Source organism: Mesoplodon bidens (genome assembly GCF_964165515.1).
Source record: "Mesoplodon bidens genome assembly, chromosome: 3".
Classification (NCBI taxonomy): Eukaryota; Metazoa; Chordata; class Mammalia; order Artiodactyla; family Ziphiidae; genus Mesoplodon; species Mesoplodon bidens.
In genome coordinates, this window is record NC_138178.1 from 85,400,207 (window position 1) to 85,419,693 (window position 19,487).

General features: G+C 34.4%; 1 protein-coding gene across 1 annotated transcript in view; it reads left to right on the plus strand.

Annotated features, from left to right (window-relative positions):
* Nucleotides 1-19,487, plus strand: part of TRPM7 (transient receptor potential cation channel subfamily M member 7) — a 124,248-nt gene that overhangs the window by 82,865 nt on the left and 21,896 nt on the right. The window contains exons 22-28 of the mRNA XM_081228070.1: nucleotides 4,593-4,767; nucleotides 6,900-7,026; nucleotides 8,104-8,288; nucleotides 9,293-9,425; nucleotides 10,281-10,996; nucleotides 13,232-13,308; nucleotides 18,328-18,424. Coding sequence (XP_081084196.1) covers nucleotides 4,593-4,767; nucleotides 6,900-7,026; nucleotides 8,104-8,288; nucleotides 9,293-9,425; nucleotides 10,281-10,996; nucleotides 13,232-13,308; nucleotides 18,328-18,424 — 1,510 coding nt within the window. The remainder of the gene's footprint in view (nucleotides 1-4,592; nucleotides 4,768-6,899; nucleotides 7,027-8,103; nucleotides 8,289-9,292; nucleotides 9,426-10,280; nucleotides 10,997-13,231; nucleotides 13,309-18,327; nucleotides 18,425-19,487) is intronic.

Genomic DNA, 19,487 nt, shown 5'->3' on the forward strand with positions numbered 1-19,487 from the left:
TGGTTTTTTTCAGGGAAGCTTTTTTGATCTTTTTCAACTAGATCAAGTTTATTTGCTGTATAATTTCATGGGACCCATGTTTTTCCCTTCAGAATATTTATCTGTGTCTAAGTGTATTTTAAACTACATTTTTATTGTATTATCTATATTCTCCTCTAGACTTTAAATTCCTTGGAGTAGGAACCTTGTCTGGTGTTGGTCACCTTTATATCTCTAGTATCTCAATACTTATCACTTTAGTAGATTTCTCCTTGGTAAATATTTGTTGGTTTGGTGGATAAAGCCATTTCAAATAGGAAAAAAACAACATAAAAATACTGAACATTCGTTGTATTTTCATAGGTTGGTAGTTAAGATTTTTTCCTCTTATTTTTATATCCTTAGCAGCAGATTATAAACTTAAAAAACTGTAGTTGTTCACCAAGTAGTTTTTAATGTTTATTATATTCTCACTGCTATGCAAGACAATGCAGATTGGTTATTAGGATATTGTCCCTGAACTTTGTGAAACCACATTTTTCTTTTTTGACTTTATCAGTCCTGTAGTTATTTTTAACAGTTGCATAATCTAGCTTGAGGAGCCTATCCTATATAAAGTATTTTAGGAAATTATATGAGATATTAGTAAAACTATCAGTGTGGTTTATTGATTAAGTTAATGAGTAGAGGATATAGGGATTCATGGAAAGAGAGAATTTTGTGGAGGTTTTTATTAAAGCAATGGAATCTGAGCCATTCTTCGAAAGCTTGAGAGAGATGGGAGTAAAAAGGAACAGGCTGACTGGAAATTTTTTTGTGATAAGGTATAGTTTGTTAGCAAATTGGATAGACAGGGCGTAGTAGCTTGGAGTATATAGAACATTGAAAACTAGGACTTTAGAGAAGAAAAATATAGGGGAAACTATTGAAGAGTTTTTCCCCCAATTTTTGATTTTTCTTTACCATAAAAGAAATAGGTTGACATTTCTCTGTCTTTCCTTATCATCTTGGAGTGACTTTTCAGTGTATGGATATTGAAAGCAGCTAGTCAGATTGTTCATTATGATGATTTTCAACCAGTGGGGCAGTCTGAAAAAGTCTCACAAGGGTTCCTCATGCTCAATTCCAACCCACCACACTAATCTTGTCCCTTATTAATGCACTTTGCAAGATAATGCTAACTAAACAAATACTGTCAGTGCTTTATGTCTTTAGGTACCTCTTTCCTCCTATCTTTACTGATCGAGACTGTTTTTAAAATTTATATCCAGAACATCTAATCTTTTCCTGATACAATATGCCCAATATTTTGCTCTTTCCCATAGGCTTAACCAACTGGCAAGTTTTGTTTTTTAAATACAGATGTCAGGTTTAATGTGCAATTTTTTATGCACTGAGCTGAAAAAATCTAAAATGTACTGGGCCTACTCCTGCCATAAATTACTTTTGGTTTTCAGTTGAAAAAGGCAAACTCTATTATGCTTCTGTTGCTTTTGTGAAAGTAACTTTTCTTTCCTTATTCTAAAATTACTATTCATTGTAGAAAGTTTTAGTAAGTGCAGACAAACTACCCTACAGAGACATCCAGTATTAACAGTTTGATGTATACCTTTCCATCCTTCAAGACATATATATGAATACGTGTGTTTGTGTTAAACTTCACACGAATAAATGTATATAATAGTTTTATCGAAATGGGCTCATTATGTGTATGCTGTTTCTCGGTTCTTTTTAAAATTGGTCTTCTAGATTAAATTTATCTTTTAAGTAACCCCACTAGCTCACAGGATTATCAGCATTGCTTTGCATCATGAAGACAAAATTTTTACATTTTTTGAATACAGAGTTTCCTTATTATACTTGATTTTCCACACTACACATTTTCCCTCTAGGAGAGTGTATCCTACTCTCCCCAGTTAAGAATTACTGGTTTATTATTTGTCACATCAAAGAAGTACTTTATATTCATCCATTTTGCATTCTTTCATGAAGTAGTGATATTTCCAGGAAAAGTTAGGGGAGTTAAGGTTTTGGGCGAGGAACTGGTTTTAGCCTAATGTTTTAAGGCAAAAAACTGCTCTAGCTCTCATTGTCTACCAGATTATTTAGTGACTTAGTGTTATTGGGTTAATTTAATGGTGATATACAGTAAATGGAAGGTGCAGGAAGTATAAAAGTGAACAATCTTAATAACAGATGGAGATGGGAAAAGTAAGGAAGCCAAGAGAAAGTGGAGCTGTCTGGATTTCCATCTGAATCTTACCTCTAATGTACTCCCAACACTCCCACCGGTTCTCCCATCCCAATTATAGGGAGCTGAAATATATATTTCATTTTCTTCTTTACCTTTGATCTTCTTTAGAACCACCCTCCACCAGGATTATGTCTTTCCCCTTGTCAACCATTTATTTATCATATCATTATCTTTTTTCTCCTAGTGCCATCTTCCCTTTCTGCCTCCTTCAGTACTCTCAGATGGTTAATGTTCTAATTATCTGCTTAAAGTAGATGCTGCAAAGTATAAGAAATCCTTCATTAAAGTATACCTTTAATGAATAAAGGAGATGAATTTTATAGTATGTAGTAGATTCCTAGAGTAACTTAACATTTTTTAATCATTGGATATCTGTCATATGCTATGCATTATACTAAGCTGAGACTACAAAGATGAATAAGACGTGGTCCAGATCCTCATGGAATTCACAGTCTAGTATATAAGACAAGCATGTGAGCAGATAGAGAAAGATATGGTAAACTGTTTTGTGAAGACAAAGCTTTCACAAGGAACATGGTATTTGAAAAAAGTTTAGAAAATAGGTAGGAATTTTTCCTGAGCAGGGAATTTCTAATCAGAGAAAACAGCTTCGTATCTTTCATAAAGATATGAAAGATTAAAGTAGAAGAAATCTTCACATTTGACATCTTTAATAGAGATCAGACTAATGAAAATTACTTGGTAAATGCTGAACTCGTCCTACTCCATATACCTATACATTCAAGCTAGGAACCCTCATTTTAGATATAAGAAATGGGATATTCAGATATTTTACTTAGTTAAATTTAGGTCAAATATAAGGAAGATTGTCAAATAGGCTTTATGCGAAAGGTATGAAATCCAGAGACCTCTGAATCATCAGCCAACAGACCTTGAATAATTTTAGAATATTTCAGGCTTGGGTTTTGATTTGAATTTTTGAGTTGGGCTTTTTCTTTAGTTAATTTAGATTCCAAATTACAGCAAATGCCGCGAATAATGTTTTGATGAATTATTTGTCTTTTAAAAATCTTTTATCCCAAGATTTTGTTTATTGAAAACATACATTCTCTTAGTAGTTCTCCTAAGTGGTCAAATAGGGCATTATTTAACCATTTTACAAAGAAAAAACTGAATCTTGGGGGGTGTATGGGATTTTTTTATTGTAAGTCACAGGGACTCAACTCTAAATTAATTTTAAAAAAAATTTATTGGCAGATCTAACAATTTTAAAGGTAAAGGATCAAGACTAAATGATTATATATAAATATTTTATAATTTCTACATCTAGTCTAGATTTACTGTCCTCTTTACTTTTCACAGTCCTGCCTTCCATTTCTACTCTCACTATATACTTGTTCAAAGCATGAAAATGTCTTAGTAATTTCTTACAGATTGATTTATTACTGCAATTATTGTTAGTTCATAGTAGATTAAAGTACATATTTATTGTAAATGTAGTCTCTTGATCTCCATGGGATTTTCCCCTTAGATTATTATTTGTGGATGAATATTATTACATATTACTAGAGTGACACTACATTCACTTTCTTAGATGTAAGTGCTGAACACTTGTACACATAAATAAGTGGATAGAAATTGAAGCTTCATTATAGCATTTCACTTAATTCTTTGAATTCCTGAGTAATGATGTCAACATTCACATTGTGATTTAGCAATAAAAATTGTTTTTTAATTATTTATTATGTGATAGCTCAGTTAGGCTCTTTTTCAATTTTGTTGAAATTAAAGAATTGCAAACTACGTGACTTGCAAAAGAATCTGTTAACCAGATACACGGGTATCACTTATTTTTTCAACACCCATACTGATAATTCAGTTTGTTTTATTTACCTCGTAGGAGGTTTTCACAGCCCAGGAGACAAGGCACCATGGTAGGGTTCAGGATGGGTGAGAAGAATGCCTTTCTTTTGTGAAGTGGGCAAAAGATACTATCAAAGGAAGGTAGAAAAGATAGTCTGCACCTCCTGTATAAGAACAGAGCAGTTTTAGAAAAGAACTCTCATGGAAATTGGTTCCCTGAATCTGCCCCTTATGTCTGTACTTCTTTAAAATCTTCATGGACATGAGATAGGCAGACTCCAGTTTGAGCCTGTGATATGGTTCATTATGTAGAAGATGCCTATGACTTACCTAATGTTACAGATCAGTTTTTACATAATTTCCTGGATGTTAAGGTTTATGTAATGATGAGGTTTCCTGAATGCTAATGCTAGGAATAAAAAGAAACTGAAAGATTCAAGTTATCTATTGGAACATTAGAAACTGTTTTTTAAGATGAAGGATTGTCTTTATGTTTAAATTCCCGTGTATTTTAACAGTGTTCATTTTTTAACAGGTGGCCAATATGTTCTACATTGTAGTGATTATGGCTCTTGTATTACTTAGTTTTGGTGTTCCCAGAAAGGCAATACTTTATCCTCGCGAAGCACCATCTTGGACTCTTGCTAAAGACATAGTTTTTCATCCATACTGGATGATTTTTGGTGAAGTTTATGCATATGAAATTGATGGTAAGGATTTATATGTACAGATATATCTTTTGGTTATTTCATATTTCACAGTCAAAATCGCATTATAGTAATATTACAAATTTTCACAAATCAAACTGTTAACCACCCTAAGTCCTCCCATGATATATTAGTTAATCCCAGAAGAAACATAACAAAAATTAATTGAAAAAAAGTATTTCAGAATTTTTTTTAGCTGCAAATAATGGAATCTGGCCTAAACCAGCTTACACAATAAGGACATATATTAGCTCACATAACAGAAAGTTCAGAGGTAGAGTGGTCTTTGGGATTGGTTAATTCATGCTAAGGACACATTCTTTTTCATCCCAGTCCTCTGTAATATGTGTCTGATTCATACAGGTTTTCCTTTACAGTTGTAGGACTGTCACAAGCAACAGGAGAAAAGAGACACTGTTTTCCATTGGTTCTCTTCAGGGGTAAAAGTCCCTTTACCAGATGCCTTCTATTGAACCTATTTTTTAATCTCCTTAGCTCAAATTGGTTTCAGTCTGCCTGTTTCTAAACAGGGCAAGGGTAATGGAATTACATTGATAAGTTGGATTGTATATACTCTTTTTTTTTTTTTTTTTTTTTTTTTTTGCTGTACGCGAGCCTCTCACTGTTGTGGCCTCTTCCGTTGCGGAGCACAGGCTCTGGACGCGCAGGCTCAGCGGACATGGCTCACGGTCCCAGCCGCTCCGTGGCATGTGGGATCTTCCCGAACCGGGGCACGAACCCGTGACCCCTGCATTGTCAGGCAGACTCTCAACCACTGCGCCACCAGGGAAACCCAGATTGTATATACTCTTGAATTGTAAAATTCAACTCTGAATACATTGTCTGCATAAAGCTATTCTATTGTTTTAGTTAAAAAGACTAGATAACTTGTGGACATAGTTGATACTGCCAACTTGCAAGGATGTTCTTCTGACCTTCACATTGAGTTATAGAATCTTTATTTTGTTAGTTTGCTCATTATCTCTCTTGCTCTCTCTCTCCCATCTTACTTTACTCCTCCATCACCCCCATTCTGTGTTGCTCCTTACCCACCTGTTTATAGGTGATTAGATCAGGGAATGGTCACATAGTAGTCATCAGTTGTTACGAGATGTTGGTTAAAACAGTGAGGTTTTACCAGCCTGGTAAAATTTTGTGTTTAATGGCTTCCTGTTTAGTGTCATTTCCAGGTTTTTATTGTCTACTTTTTCTTATGTGGCTCTAGATTAGTTATAAAGCATTGGATATAGTTTTTTACTCTCCTGCATTCTCTTTCTTGGGTATTTGCTTCATCAAGCTAATCTGAATAGAGTGGAAATAGATTCATAAAATTTTATAGGAGTGAAAGGACCTTATGCATCAGTTTGCCCGTAAAACCATTTTATGTGAAAGGAATGATACAGCCATGATGAGAATTTCAATGATGTATATTTTTTAAATGCTTACAAAACACCAGATGCTAAGTGTATTATAAATATTTGTATAAAACTTGTCACTAATTCAAGATTATTTAATTCAAATCCTTGCCCTACTTGAATTTATTTTACTTTATTCCTCATAACTCTGTGGTGGCTATTAAAGCTCTTCCCTTCCTTAATTCAGCTGTGTTATGGCTTCAGAAACATTCCAGATGGAGGCAATGAAATGCAAGGAATTCAAATCTAATCATTGTATATTTAAGAGGCACTTTAACCATTCCTTCAGCCCTCCTTTGTGGCATAATAAGCTAAAGTCAGTAATCATTATGTTTGTAGATTTACTATGAGTTTATCATACTCTTTTTTGGTTCAGTTATTTTTCTTATAGAAATGTGTGGCTGAATCTGGGAGTTTTATTCTTCTTAATGCTCCTCTGGCTAAACCCTACCTTGGAGGGTAGACATAATACAGAAATATATACTTCCTTGTGTGGAGTAGAGTCGTAGAATAGTACCCACATCCTTCACAAAATTCTTCTCTTTTGGAATACTCTTTTAAGTTGGTGTTTGTATGGCTGCCTGCCCAGAAGCTTTTGCTAGAATCTGTGAAACAGATATGTACATAATCAAAACTTCCTTCAAACAAATGTACACAGATATTGACTAGAAGCAGTAACTGGTAAATTACTGTTTTAATTTTTTTTTTTTCTTTCTCAAGTTTGTGCAAAGGATTCCACTATCACTGAAATCTGTGGTCCTGGGACATGGTTGACTCCATTTCTTCAAGCAGTCTACCTCTTTGTACAGTATATCATTATGGTCAATCTTCTTATTGCATTTTTCAAGTAAGAATTTTATTTGGTTGCTTATTATAGTGAGATCACTTAATATATAGTTCTCTTTTTGAAGGAACTATACAAAATTTAAAATATAAAGATTTTATTGAGGCTTAAACTACTAAAAATTATTTTTGAAAATTACAAATAAGAAAGCATGCATTTTCAAAATCAAATTCTAAATTTGAGACTCTGTCTTTCAACATGCTGTTCTTTTATAAATTTAATCTTTATTTGGTATTTATTACAAGGTGGCCAGGGAATACACATGCAGTGTACAAAACAGAAAGGCAAATAGAAAATTCTTCAGTAATCCCATTCTTAGTATTTTGGTATACATCCTTTTTATCTTTTATATATATGAACCACTTTTTCTTTTCAAAAATAATGTTTTTATATTTTGTATACTGTTTTTAACTAAGCAAAACATGAATATTATCCTACATTAATAAATATCCCTCTCCAGTTTTTTAATGACTACCTCGTATTCCATGATATAGACTGTAATTTTTAAGCCAATGTGTTATATTGCTCCATTCGATTGTTTATAATTTTTTGTTCCCCAAAACCATATTGTGGTTAAATTTTTTATTAATCCTTATGTATTTCCTTAGAGTGTTTTCCTAAAAGTAGAACTATTCAATATATGTATATTTCGGACTTCTTCTATTTAAGTCAAAATAGGCCTGTGTCTCCAAATCTCTGCTAACAGTAGGTATTATCTTCTTAATGGTTGCTAATTTGACAGTACATAAGAGTCTTGTTTTTATTTGCACTTATTTTGTTACTACTCAGATTGAATATTTTCTTCTGTTTTTGTCATTTATATATAACTTAAAAAGCTTAACATCATATTTTCTGCCTATTTTTCTGGGAGTTTATAATTAAGACCCTCAACAATATCAAACTTTGCCTTATACTGTTGCATGTATTTTTTTCCAGTTTCGCATTTGCCTTTTAGTCTTGTTTATGGTGGGGTACTCCTTTGAATCCTTGTTTAGAGCAGAATTACAATAAAATTTTAGTATTTAAAACTTTAAAATGTGATTAGCTAAGTTTGTTTATTTTTATTCTTTGTTATTCAAGCAATGTGTATTTACAAGTGAAGGCAATTTCCAATATTGTATGGAAGTACCAACGTTATCATTTTATTATGGCTTATCATGAGAAACCAGTTCTGCCTCCACCACTTATCATTCTCAGCCATATAGTTTCTCTGTTTTGCTGCATATGTAAAAGAAGAAAAAAGGACAAGACTTCGGATGGACCAAGTAAGTAAAATATATTAAGGCAAATGTTTTTATTTTATCACTTATCAGTATTACACTGAAAGCTAAGTATTTTTTAAATAAATTATTTATTTATTTATCTTTGGCTGCATTGGGTCTTTGTTGCACACGCGCTTTCTCTAGTTGCGGTGAAGTGGGGCTAACTCTTTGTTGCGGTGTGCCGGCTTCTCACTGTGGTGGCTTCTCTTGTTGTGGAGCACAGGCTCTCGGCACGCAGCCTCTAGAGTGCAGGCCCAGTAGTTGTGGCGCACGGGCTTAGTTGCTCTGCGGCATGTGGGATCTTCCCAGACCAGGGCTTGAACCTGTGTCCCCTGCATTGGCAGACAGATTCTTAACCGTTGCGCCACCAGGGAAGTCCATGAAAGCTAAGTATTAATTTTATTCGGAAGACTTAACTGGTTAATGTTATTGTAAAGGCTTTTGTTGAATTTGCCTAAACATAAAAGAATTTAAAGTGCAATATGGTTATCTATAAAAGTAAATTTAGTATTAAACTTCCTTTTTGGTATGGCATCTCAATTCGGTTTTGTTAAAATGCTAGTGTAAACCATAACACTTGCCGTTCTACAAACCATTTTGACTGCTGTGTAAACAATAACACTTTTAGTACATTCTGTATACTACGTGAGACATAATAAACTCTGCCTAAAATTTTACAGTGGCTTTTTATTCTACCAAATCAGTTCTTATATTCTTCTACCTGGATATGCGAAGGAGAGGTGTGAGAGATAGATGGGGAAGGGTGTTTTATAGGAAAAGGAGATTAGAAAAGGAGGAAGTACTGGAAACTATTCTTCCAACATCACACTGTGAGTGAAGAAAGAAGTAGAAATACTTGTTTAGGGCTTTAGAAACACACCAGTAAAAAGAGAAAAAAAATTGCAGATGATTTACATAGCCTTATGAACTCTAAATAACATAGAACTCATGAGCTAAAGTTTATCTTGATGTCTCTGTTGATATTTTTTTTTCTTTTCCCTCCTTAGAACTTTTTTTAACAGAAGAAGATCAAAAGAAACTTCATGATTTTGAAGAGCAGTGTGTTGAGATGTATTTTAATGAAAAAGATGACCAATTCCATTCTGGGAGTGAAGAGAGAATTCGTGTCACTTTTGAAAGGTTCAGAAACTCTTTAATTATAACTGATTTTATGTCAGAGTGGGTTCTCTTATTTATGTCTCTTACGCATGGTCATTGTTCAATTTATGTTTGTCAAGTAAGTTTAGTAATGGTTTTACATAATATATTGGGAGACAGTTCAGTTCTTTACTTCTAAGACTTCATGTTAGTCAGTCAGTCTCTTAACTGTTTTTTGACCCTTGTTACAGAGGGCAGAAAAGAGTTGGTGGAGAAAAGGTAAACTGTCTTAATTATTTTAAAACATGTTTCTTTGCATTAGTTTTGCTACGTTCTAAAAGTATATGGTATTTGTGTAAGTACAATAATGGTAATAGTTTATGTGTATGTAGCTGAATACACAGTTTTGTGTTACTCTGATGGGGGAATAAATAGCCTATGGTACAAAAGTGTGTTTTAAAATCTTATATTTTTATTATAATAGGATTAGCACTTGATCTTTTTTTAATATTTATTTATTTATTTATTTATTTATTTATTTATTTATTTATTTATTTATTTATTTATTTATTTATTAATTACCGTGTTGGGTCTTAGTTGCGGCGCACGGACTCTTTGTTGCAGTGTGCAGGCTTCTGCCTGGTTGTGGCATGTGGCCTTCTTTCTAGTTGGGGCGTGCGGGCTCAGTCGTTGTGGTGCGTGGGCTCTCTAGTCGTGGCGTGTGGGCTCCAGAGCTTGTGGGCTCAGTAGTTGCAGCACACAGGCTTAGTTGCCCCACAGCACGTGGGATCTTAGTTACCTGACCAGGGATCGAACCTGTGTCCCCTGCATTGGCAGGTGGATATTTCGAAACCATTAATTTTTAACATATGTAAAACTCCTGTGTTTCCCTTACAGAGTGGAGCAGATGTCCATTCAGATTAAAGAAGTTGGAGATCGTGTCAACTATATCAAAAGATCATTACAATCATTAGATTCTCAAATTGGCCATTTGCAAGATCTTTCGGCCCTGACTGTAGATACGTTAAAAACACTCACTGCCCAGAAAGCTTCAGAAGCTAGCAAAGTTCACAATGAAATCACACGAGAATTGAGCATTTCCAAACATTTGGCTCAAAACCTTATTGATGATGGTCCTGTAAGACCTTCTGTATGGAAAAAGCACAGTGTTGTAAATACACTTAGCTCCTCTCTTCCTCAAGGTGGTCTTGAAAGTAATAATCCTTTTCTTTGTAATATTTTTATGAAAGATGAAAAAGATTCCCAATCTAACATATCTGGTCAGGATTTACCTGTAATACCCCAGAGAAAAGAATTCAATTTTCCAGAGGCTGGTTCCTCTTGTGGTGCCTTATTCCCAAGTGCTGTCTCTCCTCCAGAACTGCGACAGAGACAACATGGAGTGGAAACCTTAAAAATGTTTAGTAAAAATCAAAAATCAGGCGGTTCATCTAATAGTATACCACATCTATCATCCCCACCAACCAAATTTTTTGTTAGTACACCATCCCAACCAAGTTGCAAAAGCCACTTGGAAACTATAACCAAAGATCAAGAAACTGTTTGTTCTAAAGCTGCAGAAGGAGCTAATGTAGAATTTGGAGCATTTGTAGGTAAGTTTGGCAACTGATATTTGTATATCAATATTATTTATTTTTAATTATAATTATCACCTTAGAAATAAAAATAAATTGCTAATTAATAAAATCATGTACTTGGGCTTCCCTGGTGGCGCAGTGGTTGAGTGTCCGCCTGCCGATGCAGGGGACGCGGGTTCGTGCCCCGGTCTGGGAAGATCCCACATGCCGTGGGGCTGGGCCCGTGAGCCATGGCTGCTGGGCCTGTGCGTCCGGAGCCTGTGCTCCACAACGGGAGAGGCCACAGCGGTGAGAGGCCCGCGTACCGAAAAAAAAAAAAAAAAAAAAAAAAATCATGTACTTGTGTGACAAGTGGACTACATTTTCATAGAGTATAGTTCTAAAAATTTTTTAAGGAGTCAGAAGTTGGGGAAGTAGGTTGAATTGGGCTATACTAGTTATATTAGCACATACCTCTTTGGTGCAACTTACTATAATAACAATTGTATGGAAAACTTATTTGGACTCTGTCTTTTGAATTTAAGCATAGTCTCTTGAATTTGATCACCTTTTGTTGAAAGAACTTTAATGATGTGTAAGTGTTGCAAAACAAAGGTATAGGGAAGGCTGGAAGTAACTGGAAAAGAGCAGTGTTTTATAAATAGGCTGACCATATGGTGTTTCATCCAAACCAGTACACTTTTGAGAGTGAAAGGGTGTGTTACTAATATTTACATTAGGATAATAGGGAAAGCCAAGACTCTACTTGGAAAATGAGTATTTATGGTCAACCCATTTATATACCCAGAGAGTATATACCCAGAGATCATTTCAGAAAGGGATGATTCATTCTTATACCTCACCTCAAGTAAAATAAGGACTGAAAATATATTTATTTTGGCAATGATAACATGTTATAACCTTGGTGAAAACTGTTTCAGTGAAGGAAGTGATAGAGGAAGAAGCCTGATTATAGTGAAATAAAGTACAAATGGGAGGAGTGAATGTAGAGAGTGACTGGGGGGGGCGACTCTTAAAAGCTTGGCAATGAAGGCAAAAAGAAAGAACTAATATTGTGGTTTGTATGTTTAAGGTTTTATTTGTTTTGTTTTTAATGATGATGTTATTTAAATGTTGACATTATGCCACATGGAAGGAAAAGGTGAAGAGGGAATGCTTTGTAGAGCTAGCTAAGCCCCAAATATTTGTAGAATATAGTGTTGTAACAGCTTTCCTCTTAGATTATTAAAGATAAAAGTATTTAACAGGGGCTTCCCTGGTGGCACAGTGGTTGAGAGTCCGCCTGCCGATGCAGGGGACACGGGTTCGTGCCCCGGTCCGGGAAGATCCCACATGCCGCAGAGCGGCTAGGCCCGTGAGCCATGGCCGCCGAGCCTGTGCGTCTGGAGCCTGTGCTCCGCAACGGGAGAGGCCACAACAGTGAGAGGCCCGTGTACTGCAAAAAAAAAAAACAAAAGTATTTAACAAAGAATTCTTAGAAAACAACTTGGGTTGTTCGTGGACATAACCAGAATGTTCCAAGGTTTGAAGAAGGCACTCTGTCTCTTCAAGTTTGAATTTTTCTTCAGGTGGCTTCCTAACCTTGTCTTTAACACTTATATGAGCCTTCCCAGCCTAGGAATTTACCTAGTCACGGAACATTTATAGAGATGGTTCACAGAATGTTATGTCTATGTAAAAATCTCCACATTAGGGCCAACCCCATGGATTATCTAGGTACTAAGCATGCTGATCTCTACTGCTAGGCTATGTGAGTTCACTGTGGGTTTATAGAGACAACTTTTTCTACATAAAATCTATCCCAATTTATTTTTAAAAAACATATTTTAGTCTGTTAATATATTGCCACTGGTATGGATATGTAGATATAGATATCTATATGTTTGATGTCTATATTTATATGTAATATGTATATATATATATATAATAAATATATATAATGCTTTTTTTTATTGAGAGTAAAAATGATTGCTCCCCCTCTTCTAAATTTCAAGCAGTTCACTTCATATCACATGTTGGATTCTTTTAGGATCCTGTTACTGTAAGCTTGAACTACTCATCTTCTCCAGCTTTTTGATACCTATTTTCAGTATTTATCAGGAAAGCTACAGGAAACTTCAGAGCCATCAAAACTACTTACAAGACAACATACGTCACTTGTTTGAATAGACTAGGCAATGACATTATTTTGATAGAATTTTTAAAAAAACTAGTATTTTGTTGTAATCTTTTCTTTTTTTCTTTTTTAAGGACACAGAGATAGCATGGATTTACAGAGGTTTAAAGAAACGTCAAACAAGATAAAAGAAATAAAAGAAATATTATCTGTAAGTAAATCCTTATAGCAGTGTGATTATTTTGCTATTTTGGAGTTTAGTTCAAAATAGAATTAAACAGGGCTTCCCTGGTGGCGCAGTGGTTGAGAATCTGCCTGCTAATGCAGGGGACACGGGTTCAAGCCCTGGTCTGGGAAGATCCCACATGCTGCGGAGCAACTAAGCCCGTGAGCCACAATTACTGAGCCTGCACGTCTGGAGCCTGTGCTCCACAACAAGAGAGGCTGCAATAGTGAGAGGCCCGTGCACCGTGATGAAGAGTGGCCCCCGCTCGCCACAACTAGAGAAAGCCCTCACACAGAAACAAAGACCCAATACAGCAAAAGTAAATTAATTAATTAATGAACTCCTACCCCCAACATCTTCTAAAAAAAAAACAAAACAAAACAAAAAAAGAAGGTACTCACTAAGGGAATCTAATAAAGGACATAAACTATATTTAAAAAAATATATAGAATTAAACATATTTTTTAGGAAAAATACAGTGTTAGCAGAAACCATCATCAACATGAGAGTTCCAAATATTTGAAAAAAAGAAGAAACAGTTGAAGAATATGAAAAAATGTACAAATAGCTTGCATTTTTTAACTGAAGTTAAAAATCACCTATTTAACATTTCTCTTAAAAAATGCTTCTCCCTATATGGTTTCCACAGACTACTCATTGAACTCAACTTTTTCCCAGGCCCCAAAATTCATTAGAATATAAGCCTGCTTATCAAGAACCCTGTGGTCTAGCAATAAAAAGCTGAATATGCCAGTATCATGTGCAAGTGTAAGATGTTCAATAAATGTTGGTTAAATGAGTTTTAAAGTATACAGAACACCTAGCAAAAAGGTGTGTTTCCTGGCTGAAAATTTTTATTTCTTAACTGTTGCTTTCATAAATTACCAATAACTAATTTGGGCTTTAAGGGTAATTACAGCTACATCAAGATAATTAGGAAGACCTGGAAAAGTGCTAAGCTTCTCCATCCCTTAAGAACTTAAGTTGTAGAAATGATCAAGTGATAAATACAACGGAAATAAAGTTTTTCCTAAAACTAAAGCCAAGGAAATGATAATGATATAAGCTTTTATAAATGATTATTTCTCATATGATCTATAGTTAATTGTGAAATTGCTGTCAGGACATGTTACTTATTACCCTACATCTAAAAGGTAGACTCAAGTGCATTTTTTATCATATAAATACCAACTTTTTTTGGGGGGGTGGGGCCGTGCCACTCAGCTTGCAAGATCTTAGTTCCCTGACCAGGGATTGAACTTGCACCCTTGGTAGTAAAAGCACAGAGTCCTAACCACTGGACCGCCAGGAATTCCCCAACATTTGTATTTTTAATAGCATATATTTTGATTGAAATATTGTATGAAAGTGAATAATTTAATCTAATGTCTATTAACTAGATTTTGTTAACTTTGGATTTAATTGGTGACTCTATGGAAATTGAGATGTAGTGATTCCATGAGATCCCTTTCTTTCCATATTTGCCTTTAAGTTTGTATTTCTTACCTCAAATAAGACCATCAGAATGATGTAAGAAATACGATATGGAGTATTCAAAGATGCGTAAATATCAGGTAAAGTCTCTTTAGTATTTGTGGGAGTCAAAAAGTTAACTTAAAATATACATATAGGGCTTCCCTGGTGGTGCAGTGGCTGAGAGTCCGCCTGCCGATGCAGGGGACACGGGTTCTTGCCCCGGTCCAGGAAGATCCCATATGCCGCGGAGTGGCTAGGCCCGTGAGCCATGGCTGCTGAGCTTGCGCGTCCGGAGCCTGTGCTCCGCAACGGGAGAGGCTACAACAGTGAGAGGCCCGCGTACTGCAAAACAAACAAACAAACAAACAAAAAAATATACATATACATTTAGATGGAGGAAGTAGGTAAGATAAATTTACCATAAGACTGTAATTTGCATGATGTATTCTAACCATTTTAATTCTGTGACATACTTCTAAAGATCTGAATTCTCCATTATATATGATGCCTTACAGAGAAGGAGAGAACTAAATAGGTTGAATGCATTTAGGTAGCATGAGCTGACACATGATGATGAAAAACAAGGGAAGAAAAAATGAATGAGAAAAAGTAATAAGTAGAAAAAAGAACTGACAAAGCTCTACCAGAGTTGGTTTTATAATTCTTAAAATGTAGACGTGATATGTCTACATTCCATATGGGGTTTTTCTTGAACAGGTTTTAACTGAAGTGGATTTTACAGTAAATGAAGTGTTTTATGGACCTTCATAACTTTTAATAGAGTTTTTTTGTAATTTGGAATTATTTAAGTTTAATAAAATTTCTTATCACACTCTCTTTCTCCTATATGCAAATACCCTTTAATTAAAAATATGGACCCAGTATGTTATATTGCTCAATTGTAGAGTCCATTCGTGTCTGTAAGAGAGCCCAATTTCTCTTATTTTAGTCCTTCCTGATAGTATAATTAGTTGTTCAAGAGAGAGGTACATGATAATTTGGGTAGTATATTTGTTCACTTTTTATTAGTGAAAGTAATTTTTTAAATGTTTAAATTTTATAGTTGGGTACTTGGTATCCTAGAATTTTAGAGATATTTATTGATACCTTTTAGCAGTTAGTAATAGGGGCATTAGTGCCTAAGTGGCATTTGACCCCAAGTTTGACTCTAAACCTGTACACTTGAATTTTAGCCAGGAAAATTCTGAGGGCTAGGAATCGATATGGAGAAAGTAAATCTTTGGAGTGATTATGACTTAGAGAATTGACATGACACCACAGTAAAGGTTAGAACTGCTAACTAGCTGGAACTCTGAGAGTTGTCAAACTCACCATGTCAAAACCTCAAATTCACCATCATCTCCCCACTCAGCAGACATATTTCTTTTCCTCCTGTATTTCCTACCTCTGTTAATAGCATCAGCATCCTAGTTTACCAGGGCAAACTTGCACTCTTACTTCTCCCTTCCAGTCAACAGCCAAGTCTACCTGGTTTTGTTTCCTAAATACTTCTTTAGTGTCTCTACTTTTCTCAATCCTTAGTTATAGTTACCCTGACTTAGGCTGTTAATTCTCTAATTTATATTTCATTGAACTTTTAAGGTATCTTTAACAAGGTGTCACAACAGCAGTTGAAGGAATTTGACGACACTCTGACGGCATTTTGCTGTTGTGAAGCACTTGATATATGGTGGGAGGTCATTTATAATAAATGGACATTTCCTAATGGTAAATGGTAGATGTTAGGGTTTCCCCACAGATTGCACCTTTTAACAATGAACCTATTAAATGAACTTAAAACAGGAGTATGCTGAAAATTTTTAAGTGAGCAAATAACTTCCTGGTAAAAACAAGAAGAAATAACAAGTTTCAGTGAGTGGGAAGAAAAGTGGTGGCTATGTTTTAAATTTAACAACTGTGAGTACTTTACTTAGAGGAAAAGAACTGTAATAATAGAATAATGAGCTCTAGCTCATGACGGTTAGAGGTTTTGAGTTCTTGAACATTTGTGGGTTATACATACCTTTGAAAATGTAATGAAAACTACAGACCACCTTCCCAGGCAAATGCACATATACAGATATTTTTCTTTTAAAGTATAGAGTTTTACAAATACCTCGAAGCCCACTCATCAGTCCCACACTAGAATTTCTATCAAAGATGGTTCTATGAAATTGATGTGTCATTGCATCAAAGAGTATATATCAAGGAAAGTACTTATGTAAAACAATCAAGAAATAGCTAGAACTGGTTCCAAAAGGAACAACTAAAAGCAGAAAGGAAGTCAGAGTTGCTTTGTGACAATAGGGAAAAGGTTAGCACTTTTTGCTTGGCTATATATCAATAAATCAGCTGTAATGTGAAGAATGTGAAACATCAAAGATAGAAAAACTTAATTTTCTTGAGATGTTTAAGTTAAATTTATTTAATGAAAGTAATAGCTTATTGTGGTAGTAACATTTTAAAACTCATTGTTTCTGAGGGGGTGGTAGAGGTTTGGAAATATTTTAAAGTTACATAGTAGTATGACCTGTGTATAGCTGAAAAGAAGAAACAGGGTGAAGGTATCAGATCTTCTGCATTAGTTTAATGAATTTCGTTAGTTCATCTGGAAAAACGAATAGGTAAAAAGAAGAAAATGGGAGAGAATTAGTTGTTAGATACTAAGATACCTATACAGGTGGTACAATTGAAACATGAATATTTAGTGAAACGTTTCAGTGACTCCAAAATAACCCTTATACAAATACAAATTTAATAAGGGTTGGATTAGAAAGTGATGAGAAAAGGAATGCTTTGTCAGTAAACACACAAATTGGACAACTGGGTAGAAATTTGGAAACGTCTGTTTCATATCGCTTCATAAGCTCAGATGAATTCCGGATTTAAATATAAAAACTCAAAGTGTAAAAAAAACTTAAGAAAATAGAAATATTAAGTCAGTAAAACCAGGAGGGCTTTTAAAACAAATATTAAGGGACGGGTAAAGAGATGAGTACCTAAAAATATGAAGCATAGATAAAACAAATCTGAAAAAAATTGAAATTTGACAAATAATGACCAGATAGATCTTTGTTATACAAATAGCTTATACAAAGCAATAAGAAAGCTACCAAAACTCCCCAAAATAAATTTCCCCTCCACTTTTTTACTCTCCAAAGAAGAAAGTATTGCTGTTTCAATTTTAGTGTAAAATAGTAGTTTTTCCTTTTTAAGGTGAATTGATAAATGTTTTATTATTTTCCCTACAGTTTCCTATTTTCCTCCAATTTTTTAAATGAACTTGTATTGCTATGAAAAAGGATTCATTCAGATGGATTTATGAACAATAAGCAAGTAGGGTGTTTTGATGGCAGTTTTTGAAATTGACATTGAAGAAAATAACTGTAATCTGTAATATACCCCTTGGTGTCCAGGTAGATTAAAGCATATTGAGCTAAATAGATCCAGAGACTCTTATACTACTTAGAGCAATGATTTGAAATTTAGTTCAACTGTTTTAAAATTGTGTATATGTATGATATGCAGAATGATATTCCTTCTGAAAACACTCTGAAACATGTGAGTTCTCATGCTGGATTTACTGAGTGTCACAAAACTTCTATTCCTCTTCATTCAGAGCGAGGTGAGTATTTTGACTTCATGAATTATGCTAACACAAACATACTCATTTAAGCTTTACAGGTATTTATGGACATCATTAAACTTTAAATGTATTTTATGTATGTCACACACTTGAGCAGTGAATGTTTCAGAAGTCAGAAAATGAAGATTCTGGTCCATCATTGTTGTTCTTAACCTTGAATAATACATAATCTGCACATTCTAATGTTTTTCAACAAATTGTTTAGACTTAAAAGATGAAAGGCAAAGACTCGCTTTTTACTCCTGACTTTTTTACAAATGAGTTGGTTGTATTTTAATCTGTATAGTCATTTAGTCAACTTATTTTTCTGCTTTAACCTTTAAAAATAACATACATTTATTTGCTTCAGAATTAAAATACACACACACACACACACACACACACACAAGCACTTTGAAAATCAGTCTCAGTCTCACTCCAACCCCATGTGTAACCACTGTTATTTTTGTTTTTTCTCTAGAGTTTCATGCTTATGTAGTCATATATGACAATAGTCTTTTTTACCTCTTCATCTTTTACACAAAAGGTAGCATGCCATACATGTTGTCCTGCACCTTTAATTTTTCATTTAGAAAGTTTAATGATCTGGAGATGTTTCCATATCATGCTTTTTTGGGGTCATAGTTATATGCGTATAAATTTGTTATCTAACTTTTCAGTTATGTACATGTAATCTTTATAAAGTTCCTTAAAAAAAGCAGTACTTCCTTATTCCCCTCACCATCATTTCTCCTTTTATTCTCTTCAAGTTGGGTTTATTCCAGGAGTGAAAATTAGTTTAACATTCAAAAATATAAGGCATGATAGTAACAAATTAAAGAAGAAAATCATATGATTATCTTAATAGCTGCAGAAAAGGCTGAATTTGATGAAATTCAACATCCATTCATGATTAAAACTCCTAACAAAGTAAGTATAGAATGGAGTGTCCTTAATCTGAATAAAGGGTATCTAACAAAAACTTACCACAGATACCATACTTCATAGTGAAATATTGAACACCCCAGAAGGAGAACAAGACAAGGATTCTATTTAACATTTT